Here is an 18504-nt window from a genome sequence, read left to right as displayed (position 1 = left end):
TTTCTATTTCAGATTTTTAAATCTCTGCTATTGTATTCCTGTTTCTTATTTTTAGTTGATAAAAGTTGTACTAGATGTTTTTGTTAATGAGCATTTATGTGCACTATTACGTATAGGACAATTTGGGGCATAGATCAGAGGCCCCTGTGTGGTCTATAATATTGGAAAAATGAGATTTAGATACATTTATTTTTTCAAAGATCGAATTTGAGTTTTCTTATACATAATAATCTACATGAATCCTTTTGAGTGGCTAAATGATGACACGTAAACATAGAATTGATAGTGATGTTAAAGTAACTTCTGATTTACTTTTGACATTCTATTTTGCTGTTTTTTAATTTTGAGGACAAATTGCTATACTGTGATTGGTAGAAGACATCTGTGCTTTGAGAAAGCATTCTGTCTGGTTACCAATGAAGTGTGATGTTTTGAAACGGTGAAAATCTGGAACTTGTTGAATCTAATATGCTAATCTGGGCTGTTTGGCTCTCATTGCTTCTTTGTAAATTATGTATGCCAAAAACATGTTTGAATTTTTTTTTTAGGTATCTGTAATTCTCTAATTTAAAACTTGTACTCTCTCAAAAATGGTAGAATCAGATGGCTGAATTAATGGCAAACGCCTGTGAGGTTCTTATGAATTGCTTATTTTGTTAAAGGTATGCAGCTATATGTGCTCCGCCACTTCTTTTTTCCTCCTCTAAATATAAATGAGTACAATCGCCGTGTAATGGCTTTGGTGTGCTGTGAAGCTCAGGTATGCAGTACTACATGAACAAACAAATAGATTGACTGTACTTTTCTTACTAAACATAGTGTTTGTCAAGAAATTTTTATATACTCTACATGTTCTGCATCATTTTCTGTTTGAAGGCTTTTGAGTTATAATGGTACATTCTTTAAGCTGTTTTGGTCTGCTTTCCTATGACCAGAGTTGTAATGTGACTGGCATTGTGACTACAGTGTCCCCTGTAAAACATTTAAAAAGTTATGCTTCTCTATATGTTAAACATAATATATTCCACCCTTTTCTTAAAGCAATTAGCTTTTTAGTTTTACTTGCCTTGAACAAGTTTATAGTATATGCATGAGATTGATTCTAAATTTTCTTGCTCTTGATTTCCTTCCAGAGGTCCATGCCATATGGGTTGAAAGTTGAAACTTTAATGTCTAGAGGACTTACAATTTAAGTAGAAACTCTAGGATTTGACATCAAATACTTAATTACTGTGAGCATCATTGATATAAGGTAACTATGAAGTATTTGAGCATCATTGATACTGGGTGAACTAAATGTTATGAACAATTATGGTTTGCCATGGGCCATGGCAGCCTTATTCTTTATTAAAACCATACTGCTATTCAACTTGGTAATCTGCAACTCCATGCTATGAGGGAGGGTTGCATTATGTAGATTTGGGTTAAGTATATTTTATCCTAGCTTACACTTTTTCACTGCTATTAATTCCTTTTGGGCAAAGTTGCATGTACACGGATACGGATATGGCCATTTTTTAAGACCCTCAATATGGATACGGATGGATACGACTGTTTGCCTCATATGGGTAAACGATTAAATGCAGACAGTAAATGCACAGAACATGATGGAAATATATTAAATAACCAGTCTCTGTATTAATTCAAGAGTCCATGTACATCAAGTGCTTATAACATTACATCAGACACAACTATCATGATGATACTAAGAAGGAACGGTATGCAATATATAATATCCTAAGGGGTGCGACCAACCGTCGCGTCCAACTGCCCTTCGGGACGAATAACTAACTGATTGCCGTAACTCATTATTACCGACGACAACATAAACAAAATATGACAACATAACATAATGATTATTCCCGGCAACAACAACATTCATAAAAAACACGTACACATATATTCAACAAAATTTTTCTAAGTTATTAGAGGAGATTTTTCATTGCTTCAAAAGTAATATAGACAAATAATTGCTACAAAAATAGTTATAAGTTGATTTAAGTTTTTAACAATTTACACTATGCAAAACTAGTAGAGTTGCGTTGGAAGATAATCCAAAAAAATAGGTTGCTGAAATAAAAAAACATTTCATTTGTTTTTCTCATTTGGTTAGGTTTTGTCTATACCAAATTTTTTAAATAAATTGCATGAATGAAGTTTATTTAAATTAAATTTAAGAAGATTTACGTCAAATTTTGAAAAAATCAAATAACATACTATTTGGCTTGGTTGGAAATCAAGGTTTTTTGGGCATGTGTGGGTACAACATCTGACGTGTATCCAGGCTGTATCTGATACATATCCGTTTCGGATACGAGGATACACACGCAGGAGTTTCCAGCTACTCTGCTTTTGGGCATATTATGTGAGGTTATGGATGCCATAAAAGTTTATGAGTGCTTCTGTTCTTTTTGCATAGTGTTTCTTGTCTATGATGTTCAACTGTCCTTTTCATTGATTTCCATCATTAATTTATTAGTAAACTATTTTTCATGCTTTTTTGATGTAAGAGATTTTAGTTTGTGACAAATAAATGAAGAAAAAATTAATCTCTACAAACAATAATTATAGACCTTTGTTTTTTAGGATATTTTTAATTCATGCTTTTTTGATATAAGGAATTTATGTTACATGATGTTTTGGGGATGATAGGGAACGACAGGATGCCTTAGTAGTACTGCAATTTTTTTTCCCTAGAAGCAAATAGGGATGAAACAATCAACTTGCCACTCCTCCCTCATACATTTGTCCGTCACTTATCAATTTCACGATTTCATGATTGAAACGATGAAGTGATCTACCTCCTACCAAGTGCTTCCTTTTCCCAACTCCCTCGATGTAGATATATAACAGGTGTTTTTTAATAGCATAGGGTGTGATCTGGTCATCCTGGCTTAGCTGCTATGCTGTACTAACCGGGGAAGACTTGGGTGGCGGTTCCGAGGTCTCAGTGCTTCCTGGCAGTGATCCCAGTGTATTGGATTTTCTGGAGATCTGCAACAGGGAGTTACCCAACATTATGAACAAATAATGAGCAGGATGCATCCATCCAGTTTAGTGTCATAATCCCCAGGGCTATTGCGAAATCAATCAACTTAAGTTGGTTTGAATGTTAGTTCCACAGATTGGATTCTAGAGATCACACCCACTTGGTTGCAGTTGTACATTCTCTCTCTCTATATGTAATGTCCCTGATATATGTATGATCTAATTATTGGACAGTTACCACTAGACTGCAATAATTCAACAGCTCACAGCTACAAACACTTGAACAAGATGGTCTCAGTTTATATGATTCGTAGAAAATGTTAATTTTCTGATTACAATGAGGGATCAAACTGAAATCACACACAATGATAGCTACGACACTCAAACAGAAAATAACAATCTGATTTTATTCGATCTCACCATAGATCTGATTTCGTACACCAAATGAGCAGGTTTAGAGTTGTGCGCCCAGATAAAACGAGGATTAAATTGTCACTCACCGACTTGAGTGTATCTTGGTGATCTGGGATGTGAATGAGATCTTCATTCGCGGCAACAGTCCCAGATTTTGCTTCCTCAGAGATTGGACAGGTTGCTACAGTTCAAATAGTGCTGGGAAATGATATTTGCTATCTGTAATCTTCCACAAGTGTGCCCACATCAGACTGTAATTTTCACGAATAACAGCCCGCAGTAGGGTATTAATGTGGGTCGATCAGAACCTATTCAGCAAATATAGACACTTAGCTTAAACTAACTTGCTTTAAAACTCATGTGCTGTACTGGGATCAGTTTGGCGACTCTAGGGTTAGCTGGTACCAATCATCAAGGGTTCCTTTCCTCACTTTCATTACTTCCTTTGACTGGTGCCTACCTGCATATAATTATAATAATGCACAAATCTATTCTTTTGAGTGGCAAATGGATTTAGGCAACTCTGAATTTTGACTGAGGGCAAATTGTAGGGATTGATTCCAGCACCCAGCAAACCTTGAAAATTCGATGCAAATCTCATATCTGTCCTGCTTGCAATTCCTGTGTAGAATTGCCAATAAAGAGGTAAGCCATTGTGTCTGGACCTCTTTGAATAGGCGAGCTAAGAGGGCTTTCATCTTCCTAATTCACATGTTCACAGCCAAGGGATTTCGTCCTTGATGCAAACTTCAGTTGTAAGTCAAAGCTCAATCAGACAAATGAAATTCCATGATAAAAAGAAAATTAATATCTGGCCTTCATTATACCTACATTTTAGGATGTATGGTGTAGTCAGTAAATAATTCTATTAGTTTTATTGTTAGTTGGCAAAGTTAGTTCTTGGTTGTAAGGAGTTGAGAGTTGCTGATGGTTGGTAGTCCTCAACAACCATTGGCCATTTTTTATATATTTCTATTGTAAACATGATTGGGGGATTGCATGTATGAAATTTCTTGAACTAATTTTGTAAACATTTGATGGATGAAATGAATAGAAAAATCTTTGTGACTGTTGTGAATTCTTGTTGGTTTCTGCATTCATTATATTGTTTACTTTGTGATATTCACTCAAGTAGAATCAGATAGTAAACATTTGGCACTATTGCCTTTAAGTTAAGTTGCCGGGTTCGGGTTTGAGAACCCGGTTCGTTGGTTCGACATAATTTTGAAAAAGGGTTTGCTTTTGTTAGTACACAAATAATGTAAAAATTATATATAAATATATAATATTATTATATATTATATAATACATATGATTATTATATTATATTTTATAATAAAGTAATAATATTATAATATTAATATACAATAATATTAATTAATTTTTTTTTGGATCAATTTAATATTATTAATTTATTATATAATATAATATATATTATATTATATAATAAATTAATAATATTATATATATATTAATATACAATATTATTATTATATTATATAATTTAATTTAAAGACCATGGTGCATTTGTATATTTTAATAATGACGGCCAACTTAAATAGTTGATTCCTTATATTAAATAATAATAATAACCAACCTGTATAAATGGATGAATGATGACTTCTGTAGTGGTGAAAATGAACTTAGACAATTAAAAATTTCCCGACGGATGACTTTATTTTTTTCAACGGATGACTTTTCAAATATACGGATCCGTTGGCGAACCAGACCAGTACCACAGACTTAGTGCGAACTGGACCCGGATCCGGCTGCCCAACCAACGACCCTAGCAACTTAGCCTATAAGTATCATGGTAGAATACAAAGCAAGGACAGACAAAATGGCAATTTAATGTAGTAGTATGCAGAGGAACAAATACAAGTGAACAAAGAAAGGGAAGACAATCTTAAACAAGTTCTTGCGAACTTTTGGGACATTTCCATCAAGGAGCACATTTAAAGGGAAGCCATCAATCCATCAGGATGTGAGTAAACAACGAAGTCAACAATCTTTCTAATTGATTTCCAAGATTCCTTGCACACCACTTTATTATTCTTCAAGACCTTTGTGAAGAGAATTAACAAAAACAATGTTGACAATGAATAAAATAACGATACGAGGAAAAGAACCGAAGGGAAGAAGAGGAACGTTGATGGGCAAAAACTCTCAAAATTAACAGGAAATGGACTAGAGGATCCCACACGATATTGCAAGACGTCTGAAACAATATGGTTAGCGAGTGGTTAGAATGATAGAGACTATTGGTTGAACACATTTCTAGCAACCCTACAAGGCACAGCAATAGATTGGTACATAGAACTTGTGGCAAACATCATAGCCACATGGGATGCATTGAAAAAAGCATTTAAGGAAGAATTTAAAATTCTTAGGGATGAGAATGAAATTGTATTAGAAATCTACAATATAAAACGAGGGAAACATGGAAATGTGAGAGCCTATAATTGTAGGCTTAAGGAACTTTTGATGAAATTAGAAAACCAACTTGCAAACAGATGGAAGAAGAGGTGGTTTTATGGAAGGGCTGATTCCTTCACAAAGGAAGAAGATGAAAGTTGTACCACTATTCTCTTATGCTGATGCTGTTGAGGATGCGGTAGCTTCAGTCGAATTTCATAAGGATGACTGAGTTACCATAATTGTCTAATTGGCCATTGGCCTTAGACAATTACGTATGCCAGCTATTAATGAAAACGATATTAAATGTTGATATGTGCCGTTTAATAAATATGCAATTATTAATGATTACTAGACAAGTGTTGCAACCGATTATGTTTGAATCAGTTCAACTAATTAAGGTTTGTCAATAACGATTAGGTGTTGTTCAGAATATTATCATCAACTCTAAGGAAGTCCGATATATTACAGATCGTGACATATAGAAATATATTACAGATCGTGACATATAGAAACATATTGCATATCGTGGCATATACATACACCAGATCGTGTGATATACAATAAGTGCAGATCTAAATACAGTAGGTCATACTCTTCAGTGAATATGGAGGTCACACAGCAGATCGGTGACATAGACAACAAGCAGATTGAATTCTACGAACTGATCTGTGGTACACACACACATCATATTTGAAGGATTTAGTTTGATATCAGATTGTGATCAAGGCAAAATTAAATTTTTAAATTACCTGCTTATCCAAATCTGATCAAAACTTAACAGATGCTTATAATTAGGCTATGAACATAGAAAGTGAAGATAGAACATCTAGAGAAGCTGAAGACCGAAGAAGGCAACAACACAAAAGATAGTAGTGGTAACGAATTCAAAATTGTCCATGCCCTTGAAAGAATTAAAGGTTGAAAGGAAGATACCAAAGAAAATAAGGAATTATGGTGTATTGAATGTAAAATTAAAGGGCATATTATAAAAATGCCCTAAGAAATTGTTTTGTGATATCTACCAAATCATGGGACAATCTATTAAGGAATGCCCATATAACCTAAAAACAAGAAGCACACAAATGCTCTTCACAAAAGGGGAACAATTGACCCCACTAAATACACAACCACAACCACAGACTCGGGACAACAACAATAATGCATCCCTTGGTGGGTATTGTAATAGGAGAGGGAACAATAATCAGTTTAACGATAACAATGGGATGAGAAGTAGAATTTAGTGCGATGCCAAAGGAAGACCCATGATTAAATTTTGCAAATGCAATGAATGGGGACATTTACCAAAGAATGTCAAAATGATCAGAACAAGGTTGGAATGCTATGCAAGCTGTGTGGAGTAGGTGATCATGAAGACCCAAATTGTCCAAAACAAAAAGGCAGCATCAACATGATAGATTTAGAAGTACAAAATGAGGCAGTATTGGATATCATTTGAGCACAAAAAAGGCCACATATCTAGACCCTCATATGGAGAAAGAAAGGCTCTAAGAAGAAAAAGAAAAAGTGGAGCAAGCCATGGCAAAGGAACGAAGGAGTTCCATTGAAACAACTAACTCTACACGGGCAAAATCTGAAACAAAATATTGTATGATAGGTTTTACAAATTAATATTCTTATAAGAATGAGAAATCTCCTACAAGGTATATCACAAGTAAGAGTGGCAATCAGCAATACAACATGGACAACCAAAATAAAAGACAAGAATGTACAAGTCCAAACATGATAATATAACTACCACCACATGGAAAGCAAGTCATTGACCCAATGTTGCTGATAGTAAATGGGGAAGAAACCAACTATTGTTCATGTGTAGATCTTGGGGAAAATCTTTGACGACTATGATGGTTGACAGAGCATCAAGGGTAAACGTGTTGCTAGAAGACACATGGAAATGCTTGGGGAAACCAACTCTTTGGTCACCGACCTTCCAATTAGAAGAAGTAGATCAGAATGGAATTAAACCTTTAGGAATACTAATGGCACAAAAGATAAAGCTCGGGACTCAACAATTCTTGCTAAATTTTGTGGTTATTCCCTTAGAGAAGAAGACTTATGATGCATTATTAGGGAGGGGATTTCTGATAGTACCCAAGGTAGATCATAATAAAAAGAGGAAAACCCTTTTGTTAGAGAACAAGGAAAGAAAATACATTGACTTGAGGAACCAGGTAGTAAGCGAGGGGGTTGATTCTTTGGATTTAGAGTTGGAGGGAGGAGGAATATGAGAGAATAGAGGTTTTATGGAGCCGAATGATGAAGGGATACTTGACCTCTAACATTCTTCAGAAGACGAAACAAATTCCTTAAATGAACTCTTTTGTTGGCAACTACAAGATAATATTCGAGCCAAATTGTGATATGCTATAGATTGAGAAAGTGAAGAGGAAGAAAATGATTAGGCAACAACAAGCCACATGTTCCCTCTAGAATATGAGGAGTACAAAGATGCAGTTGCTAAACTAGACGATATGCCAACACATAACTTTGAATGAGACTAGATAATAAAGTACGAGGAACCAATGATGAGAAACTAAATCTAGAAGAGGAGGGTAGCTCCTAGATGATCATGGTAGGAGACAATTGGGACCTAGTGCTGAAAGTTGCCATGTTCAAAATTTTATGGAGCACAATGACTCCTTCGCATGGACATACAAAGATATGAAGGGAATTCCTTTCATATGAGGAACACAACTCTTATGGAAACGATAGTATAGAAGAACAAAAACTTTTTTGTGAAAGTTCAAGAGGAAATACAAAAGATGCTGGAGGTAGGTATAATATTCAAGGTAGAGACTAGTGCTTGGGTCTCTCCAATAGTCGTATCATTGGAAAAAGAGTTTGAATACATCTAGATATGTGTACACTTTAGAAGTGCTATTGCAGTCACTATTAAAGATCCATTGCCAACTCCTTTCACTGATTCAATCTTTGAGGAAGTTGTAGGTAATGAAATCTCTTCCTTTATGGACGACTTCTCTAGGCATAATCAAATAAGTATAGGAAAGGAAAACAAGTTGAAAATCACATTTGTGGTAGAAGATGGAGTTTATGCATGTAATCGGGTGTCGTTTGGATGATGTAATGCTCCAGCTATGTTCCAAAGAATGATTCTTCATATCTTTGACAATATGTCGGTGGGGAATTTCGAAGCATTTCTTGACGATTGGTCAATCTACAATGACTAGGAAACCCTCTAGGTGGCTCTTGTTGAATGTATGGAATGATGTAGATCTGCATATTTGGCCCTAAACACTAAGAAATGCCGATTTATTGTATCACAAGGTAAATTACTTGGACACAGTCTGTAAAGTGAGATTAAATACCAGCCTAGATACATGGGAGATCATCCATACTTTTCCAACTACAAGAATCAGAGAAACGGGAATCCCCAGAAATCGCCGAGTTTGGGCGATTTCCGAGTCGAGTCGGTCTTGGTGAGTCTAGGGGGCTCGGACTCAGACTCGATCGAGTCTAGGGCCCAAAATCGCCCAAACTCGGACTCGGCGATTTTGGTCGAGTTTGGCCATTCCCGACTCCCAAACCTAGCTGATGACATGTAATATAGAGGCTGAGGCTTAGATAGACCCTGTCTTTAGTGACAACGACATTGATTGGATCTACTAGGCAGATACAGAGGCTGAGGCTGTAGCCATGGCAGAGGAGGAGCAGAGAGCACGAGCAGAGACAACATAGCCAAAGGCAGACAATGACACAGATATTTACCTAATGTTGGTGAGGGTGGCATGGTGTCACGGGGAGAGGCTATGGCTGTCGAATCATTCAGGACCTACCTTAGACGCCTTCGTAGGGGGGATGCAGGCTCCTCCGAGGCATAGGCTTGTATTTGTTTTTACTTTTGATATTTGTATGGAACATTTCATCATATGATGTGTAGTGTCCTAAAATTGCACCCCTTGCAATTTTGACCGCATTTTGGGCCCTCACCTTATCGGTTTCATCCCCATGCTTGATTGGGACCCGTTTATGCCTCCCCTATGCAACCAAACCTCATTTTTTTCATCTTGTACCTTGCATAGCTCTTGATCCTAGCCCAAATTAGGGTAGGACCAAGGCGCCACGCCCTGGTCCTCCCTAATCAAGACCTATTTTGGCCCCTAGGTCCTATCTCAAGTTTGAGCAGGAAATTACTTCCCCATGTCGGCATATGTCGGAAAATTAAACAATTGACGACAAGCAAGTATATAAGGAGGTTTTCCCTCTCATTTGCAATCAATCAATCATAAGGTGAGAGCAGAACAAGGTGGAGAAGGCAAGGAGACTACATTCAAGCATTCAAGCATCCAAGCATTCATCATCTAGCATTCTTGAATGCTGCATATTCTTCATCTGTCCATTGGAGCAACATTACATCATTCATTTGCAAGCATGTGTGTGTGTTAGGGTTTTGTCATGTTCATGCCATTTCATACAACATATGTGATTACATCTAAAAAGCAAAGCATTATCATCATCATCTATTGCAGATCTTAAGGTATACCTTTCCATCATTTATTTCAAGCATTTGCAATATTTCTTTCAAGGTTGATTCCAAACCGGGGTTTGACTTAGGCAAAACCCTATTCCCAACCCCTTTCTTCTTCTTTCTGTATGTAGGAAGCAGGTGCGCAGCTGTACTTCTGGAATTAAGCTTTATTTGTAGAGACGGGAAAACCCTTTTCGATGTGCAAAAAGTTCGGAGGACCGATAGGAGGGCGACCTGGTCCGGACACACGGTCCCTGCAACTTTTGGTAGATTTCGCAGAGCAGCTCTGAATCATCTCAAACTTCTCAGATCCAAGTGCACGACTGAATCCCAAATCTGTAGCTCACTGTTTCTGCCTATTTTGTCTTCAATTCCAACACTTTACTTATTCAACTTACAAAAAAGGGTCAAACACATTCCAAACATCAATCAATCTACTTAGTATTTAGTCCTTGCATCATTTAGGATTGGATCTAGTAGATTCATCCACTCTTTTGAATGTAAAGTTCTCCAAGTGAAAATTGACTTAGTGAATTCTCCTTTCCAAGTGGTGAATTTGCTAAGCCTCCAATTTTCCACTTTACATGATAACATGGATTTTTTATTCCATGAGTTTTGTAATATTGTATACATTTGACAATATTTATATATCTATGTTTGTTATTTCCTTCAGCTACAATTTGCGTTTATGCTTATTTGATTGATGTATACTTGTGTATTTAATCAAGTTAGCTTCTATTTGATGATGTTATTGTGTCTTTAAGGTGTATTTAATTAAGGGTGCATGAAACAAGTTTTAAATCTTTAAAAATCTCTAAATTTCTGGAGTTTTTCACTTTGCCGAGTCCAACTGAGTTTGAGCTGAGTTTTTTTGCCAAGTTCGAGTCCCGAGTCGAGTCGGCCTTGCCGAGTCCGAGTTCTGTTTCTATGACAAGAATAGATACCTTCCAAATAGATTGCTTCCAATAGTCTTCAAAAGAGATATATTACAAATTTGATGGAAAACTCTTGGCATCTTGAATTCCATGGATAAGAAAGACCTAATGCAAAGCACAATAATGAAATCTAGAGGAATTCAGCTGCAATATAAAAGGGTTTGATACACAATGTCACGTGATAGTGTTAATGCCAATGTGAGAAAATCCACCAATCTAGGAATATTGACCATTTAGGCAACAACTTTTCTTTAATCCTAAGGAGAGAAGCGAGGAGAAACTTGCATATGAATAGATAGATGGCAATTTCTGCAAACTAGGGACTTAAAGTGGAGATACCAAGCAATGTGTATTTGGGAAGGCATTATCAATTGAAGCCTGTTTCGCATCTGCAACAACATTTTGACAACTAGGTTTATCAAGAACATTGATATCAAACTCTTGTGCAATAAGTTTGCCTAATAACTCTTCCGTTTGCAACTTGTTTATTCATCAAGAAATGAAAGGGAAAGTGACTAGCATGAACAAATATCTTATAACTAGTTATATAGTGGTGGAATTATTGATGGCATATACAATTGCTAAGAACTCTTTTTCTATGACTATATAATTTAATTTTGTAATGGTTAATTTTTTTAATTTAATAAATGGCATAACAAAGCATACTTTCCTTTTGTCCTACACAACTCCCGTGGATGTATTTGAAGCATTTGTATGAAAATGAAAAGGCAATTTGCAATTTGGTCATTGTAACATAGGTGTGGTTACGACTTTATCCTTGATTTTCTCAAAGGCTTGTTTACTCTTGTTAGTCCAGCACAGTTTGGTATCCTTACCTAGAAAAACCAAAAGTGGTGAGAGATCCTACTAAAATTTTGGATAAACCTTCGATAATATTATGCATTGCCAAAAACACTTGGTACATCCTTTTGACATTGTAGAATAGGAAGGTGTTTAATAATCTGCACTTTCTTAGGATCTACCTCTATGCATTTTGAGGAGATGTAATGTGCTAATACTTTTCCTTCAGTCATCAAAACATGACACTTTTTGTGCCTAAAGGAAAGATTAGTATCTTCACATTGAAGGACTTTTTCAAGATTATCCTTTGCTTCTTCATAAATGTTGACATATACTATAAAACCATCCACATATGCCTTAACACAATCTGCAAAAAAATGTAAGACAATTTTTTGAAAAGTTGTAGGAATGTTACATAAATCAAAATGAAGAATCGTAGAAGTAAATGTTCCCTAAGGACAATTGAAGGTTGTTTTGTCTTAGTTTAGAAGAGCAATCTGAATTTTATTACATCCTTTGGGTCCATCCAAGAAATATAAGAACTTCTTCCTTGTAAGACTATCTAGTACTTACTCAATAGAAGGCAAAGGAAAATGAACTTTTCTTGTTGCTTTATTAAGCGCTCCCTAATCTACACAAATATGCCATTTGCCCCCTTTCTTAGGCACAACTACAAGCGGTGAAATTCATTTGCTATTTGAGATGGGATAAACAAAAAACACCTTGAATAGTTTTTGTAATTCATATTTAATAATTTGCCTTAAAATGATTAATCAATGCTTTGGTTGTCTCATTGGACAACTTTTTTTTTTCCATATATATATGATGAGTATGAGTGTTAGGATGAGTGCCCTACATATCTTGATATTTTTGTGCAAAAGCAATTTTGTGTATAGATCATGGATAATAAATTTGCTATTTGTGTTGGATTGTGTATTCATGTTAAATGTTTTTCTACGTAAGATTTCTATTGCATGTGATTTGGATGGTGTGGACAATTCTATAGTTAATACTTGTGATGCAGATGTCGTAGATGATTTAGACATTGTGTGAGAAGTTGATGCAATGAACGAATTATTGGACAAGAATGGGCTATACAAATAGTCATGTAGTAATAATCGACAAAAGGTCATTAAATTTTGTAATGATCTCAAGTTAGCAAAGAAAATTTCCAAATGGAGAATTATCTATACACAAATGGAAATTTAATAACTATAGAACATCATTAAATGAGTATACATTTTGAAGACTATTAAAAATTATAGTATTTTCTAACAAATCCTTTAAAACAAGGTTTTGATCAATAGTTAGAACAAGTAGTTGCTTTTCTATGTCACTATCAACCCATAATGCATGCTTTGTAGCCAACAAAGGCCAACTTGGTGGGTATAATGTTAATTGTTTCTTTTGGGCACCATTGGAATAACCATGTTACTTGAGCGGCAACTGATGAAGACATTTGTAGTGGCTAGCCAAGGATCTCCAAGGATCAATGATTACCCTCCCCAATTTAGCTTTGTGTTGCAAAATCATAAAATCAATAGCGTGTTCCCATGAATCAATAGAAATAGTGACATCTTAAATAATACCCTAAGGATTAACTAGTGAATACTGAGCCATTTGAAGTATTGTTGGTGTAAGGCTTACTCCTTGTAAACACGATTTCTCCTTAGTTTCATTAGTAATGACATTCTAGGCACCACCTAAGTCAATGTGTGTATTTGGAATGGAAACTTTACCAATATATACTTGCTTCATTGGACTTCTAGGATCCGAATGTTTGAGCATTCCTGGCATGAAGTTATCAAGTTGGGTAACGACTTGGATGGTTTTTTGATCTTGTTTCTTATTCTTTTTTTGCTTACAATTCCAAGGTTGTTTGTGTAGATTGGGATGTTTTTCGATCACATGCAAACAGGGAACCTTAACACACTAGTTTCCTAAGTCATTAACAAGATCAAATTCTAGTTTGGGTGCTTCCTTTTGAAAATGAAACTTTTTTTGGATACGGGGGTGGCAATAGTTGCTCAAGCATCTTAGAAGAACTAGGTTGAGGATTTTCAAATTTTTTAAAGGGTTGTTGCAATTCAGTGATTATTAGTGTACTAGATCCCTTAAGTGTTTTGCTATACCTAAGTGGTAACTCATTAATATCAAGTATATTTGCAAGATAGGTTGGATCTTTTGCAACCTCATTATTGTAAGTAGGTCTTAGCCACTTTATTAGTGGGTTTGGTGATGGTTGTGGACATTGTAGCAGCACTTGGTGGTTGAGTTGAAGTGGAAGATTGATTACTTGGTATGGATGGTATAGGTGATAAGAGTTGCTTTTTGGTGGTTGATATGGAGCTAGTGTAGATAAATTGATGCTGGTGTTTTTGACCATCCTTACACCACCATCATTGTTGCCATGGTTGAAATGAGGTTTGTTGTGGGTATTGGTTTGGTCATTGTTAATAATGTGGAGGTTGTTGCCATGTACCTGTTGTCATTTCTATGACATCCTTGGTCCATCAGTGAGAACCAATCAGAGATGTTCCATGGACCAACGTTGCCCCAGTTGATCAAGGACAAGGCCAATGGTCATGAAGGGTTAAGTGTTGTCTTGTCGGGAGCCAAGTTCCCAAGCCTTTTGAAACCCAGAACCTCGGAATCCTGAAATTCCCAAGTTCCCAAGCCTTTTGAAACCCAGAACCCTGGAATCCTGAAATTCCCAAGTTCCCAAGCCTTTTGAAACTCAGAACCTTGGAATCCTGAAATTCCCAAGTTCCCAAGCCTTTTGAAACCCGGAATCTCGAAATTCCCATGTTCCCAAGCCTTTTGAAACCCGAAATTCCGAGATTCCCAAGTTCCCAAGCCTTTTGAAACCTGGAACCTCGGAATCCCAAAATTCCCAAGTTCCCAAGATTTTTGAAACTTGGAACCTTAGAATCCCAAAATTCCCAAGTTCACAAGCCTTTTGAAACCTGGAACCTTGGAATCCCAAAATTCCCAAGTTACCAAGCCTTTTGAAACCCGGAACCCCGGAATATCCCGAAATTCCCAAGTTCCCAAGCCTTTTGAAGCTCGGAACACCGGAATCCCAAAATTCCCAAGTTCCCAACTCCTCTTGCAGCAGGGCCCAACTTCCGACTTGCGACACTTCCAGATGATGTGATCAACACTCAAGGCTCTTAATGCTCCACCAACCCCTGCGACTTGTCTACTTTCTTTCATGGAGCTATAGGGGCACATTTAATGCTTTTTGCAGGATTGCCATCAAATGGAGTACAGGGCCATGTTTATCTATGGTTACTTGATGGCCTTCATGTCAGGCCTGTATGCTCTGACTTTGGAATGTTAGGCCTGTATGCTCTGACTTTGGAATGTCAGGCAATGCACCTTCTAGAAATTTTTGTCTTCTTGGGATTGCCTTGTGAGGGTATGGCAAAGTTGCTTGCATGCACAACCATGTTAGGTTTGTGCACTTCCTTGCCTTTCTTGACTGACTTTCCGTTATGCATGCCAGGGTCAAGGTTTCCCCTCTTTGACCATTGGTTCTCCTCTGCGACCAGTTTGCTATATATAGGGTGTTAAGCCTCATTGTAAGGGGTTCTCTCCCTACTGGCTCGAGTTATTCTTTGCTCTCTCATTTCTCTTGAAGGCTTTTATATTTCTTATATTTTTACAACTATAAGTTTGACCATTGGCCTTAGAATGAATTGAAATTATCATTCTTGCCTCCCTTCAACTTATGCATGTTGTGTATGTTTCTTTACCTTCATTATAAGTGTATGTTTTGTGGCTTTCTCTCGTGTATATGCTGTGTTAACTTGTTTTTGGGTGTGACTTGTGGGAAGCCTTTTCCCCTTTTGACATTCAACAAATTCTAACCTCCATACATTCATTTGGGGTCATTCATGCAATTGAAGTTTGTGCATCTCCTGGGTATTTCAATTGATTCTTTGTGTCATTTTTGGGTGGAGAGAGAAACATCTCTTATCTTGGTGCATCACCTCCTTTCATTTTAGCATTTTTCTTCTTCCCATTTCCTTTGCAAGCTGTTAGGATAGGTTAGAAGTAGAATTTGTACTGTTGAGTTGGTTCAACACCTGCACTTGGATTGAGAAGGAAGCCAACCTTCTGTGGAGATTCAACTCCATTGTGCAAGGTCCCACACTTCGGGGTTGTTTCCATGTTTCACAAGGATGCTGAGTTGATAGGTCAGCAAGGGTGCAAACTTTTGTGACAACAATACCATACCATCCAAGTGGAGAAGTATACCGAAAAAGAGTACATTGGCCTCTAGGTCTCATGGAATTATAAGATGTATTCAAATCACTCAGCAAAGTTGGGGGTATTGCTTGTAGTTGCCAAGGTCTCCTTTGAGCCATGAAATCTATGGGTGTTTAATGTAATTCATGTCTGCCACTTCTATAGGCTTCAATACATTCATCCCTAACTCTTAAAAAAAACATTGCAATGGATTCCAATGTTTTTTGAGCTTGCCTTGATCTTTGAAGATTGAATAAGAATCTTTCTAGAAAACCTCTTCTTGTCTGTTCTTCTTGTTTAGATGTTTGGAAAATTTACTCACAAACTTCTTTTGTTCTGCAGTAGTTGTGATATTTAGCCAAAAATTGTTCTTTCATCTTGTTCCATGTGCGGATGGTGTGTCACCCAAGTCCCATGAACCACTGCAGTGCTGTATCTTTATTTGTGATTAAAAACAACAACACTTTTGGAGCATCACTTTGATAATCCTAGTTGTGACATAATACATCAAAATGAAACAAACACATATGAGGATTCTCAACAACAAAACCATAAAACATTGGTAAATCTGAATAAGGAATATTTTTCATGGGGGCTTCACCATCAAGAAGATCAACAGGTACTCAAACGTTATTGTCTCGTTATCAGCCAAGGCTCTATTGGCTTCATTGTTGTTGTTTGCTCCTTGTTCTTCAGCCATATGGTCTTCAAGTGCCCAAGGTGTCCAATGAATAGTGAGATGAAGAAGATCATGGCTTGTATTGCCTTGGTTGCTTTTTGAGCAGCATCCTTACATAATCCATATGGAATTTAAATGCTTCTAAAAAATCAAGAGCTACAAGATCAAGTGGCTTTTGTGATGGATGAAGCAAAGATTCGGGCTTGTTCGATTCACCTTCAAATGGTTGAGTATTATATATTGATGTCAAACTTTGGATTATATTCAATTGTTTGTTAACTTATTGATTCCAATGGAACTCCAGCTAGCTTAATTATGTCTTCAAATCAGGTTTAACTTGGTTCTTCTCCACCTATTTACTGACAGGTCGTGGCTTAATCATGAGTAATATTTCCTCACTTGGATCCACTACTCACAAGAGGCTGTTTAGTAATAAATCTACCTTGATCATCTCTAGCTTGACTTGTGCATCTATATGATTAAAATTTTAAACAACACAAATCAAGAGTAGTTCTTTTAAATTGAGTTTTGAGGCTTTCATATTGTTGACAACCCATTTTGTTGTCTCTCATTTTGCCTTATTTTTTCCTAAATGTTTGCATTTTGCTTTTGATTAGCCCAAGTTTATAACTAATCTAAGATTATAAATGGGCTAGTCATGCTTAGAATACGCCTTTGGTTGTGTTGCTTCCCCTTTTCATGTTTAGTCAACTTCCCAAGTTGAAATATCCAAAATTGGCTGTGTGAAAGTTGTCGAATTGTCGGAGTTTCGAGGGCAGCCATCCTTGCATGTCTTTCCTATCATTCTCGAAACCCCACCTTGAAGCCTTGTGAAATTGTGTAAGTGTTGAATGCATTGGGTTTTCAAATTGTCAAGGTTTCCTTTCCATTCGTACCTTTTCCTTAGGTCGCCCAATTTTCGGGGTGCGAAACATATAGTGGCTAGCCTTGTGAAATTGTCTAAGTGTTGAATGCATCGGGTTTTCAAATTGTCAAGGTTTCCTTTACGTTCGTACCTTTTCCTTAGATCCCCCAAATTTTTGGGGTGCGAAAAATATAGTGGCTAAGTGTTGTTTGTTGGGTTTTTGGACCGATGGGGTCTTCCTTGCTCTTGTACCATTCATCCGTCTTGTTGATGTGTTTTTTATGACAGCGTCTAACACAGAATAAAGTTGCTTAACGGTCACTTCACTCTCTCTTGATCAAAGTACGATTGCATGCTAAGATTGCAAGAAGTTCAAACAATCGACTCCAAGGTTCCTTCAATGCGTGGACGTGACTCGGTTGGCTGATGTGATTGCTGGTAATCCAAGGGGCCTTACGTTTGCATCATTCTTTCAATTCTTTGTTGTGGCTGGAACTCCATCATCAGACATGGCAATTCTGCGATGCTGTTGCTTCGAACGGACTAAAATGAATTGAAAGTAAAGGGGAAAGGGTTTAGAAGGATGTAAATCTATTCCTAAGGGCCATGATATCAACAGTTACTGCTTTGGTGGACAAATTCCAAA

General features: G+C 36.7%; 1 protein-coding gene across 2 annotated transcripts in view; it reads left to right on the top strand.

The window, feature by feature from the left end:
• The window catches only part of LOC131041942 (uncharacterized), an 89035-nt gene that overhangs the window by 36799 nt on the left and 33732 nt on the right, over positions 1–18504 (top strand). Inside the window, exon 3 of one of the 2 annotated variants that reach the window (XM_057975214.2) lies at positions 671–760. The exons of the other annotated variant lie outside the window; for it this stretch is intronic. Within the exon in view, the coding sequence (XP_057831197.2) occupies positions 671–760 (90 nt within the window). The remainder of the gene's footprint in view (positions 1–670; positions 761–18504) is intronic. 2 annotated transcript variants of the gene reach the window in all.

This window comes from Cryptomeria japonica, chromosome 1 (genome assembly GCF_030272615.1).
Source record: "Cryptomeria japonica chromosome 1, Sugi_1.0, whole genome shotgun sequence".
NCBI classification, from domain to species: domain Eukaryota; kingdom Viridiplantae; phylum Streptophyta; class Pinopsida; order Cupressales; family Cupressaceae; genus Cryptomeria; species Cryptomeria japonica.
This window is presented reverse-complemented; position numbering and strand designations above follow the sequence as displayed.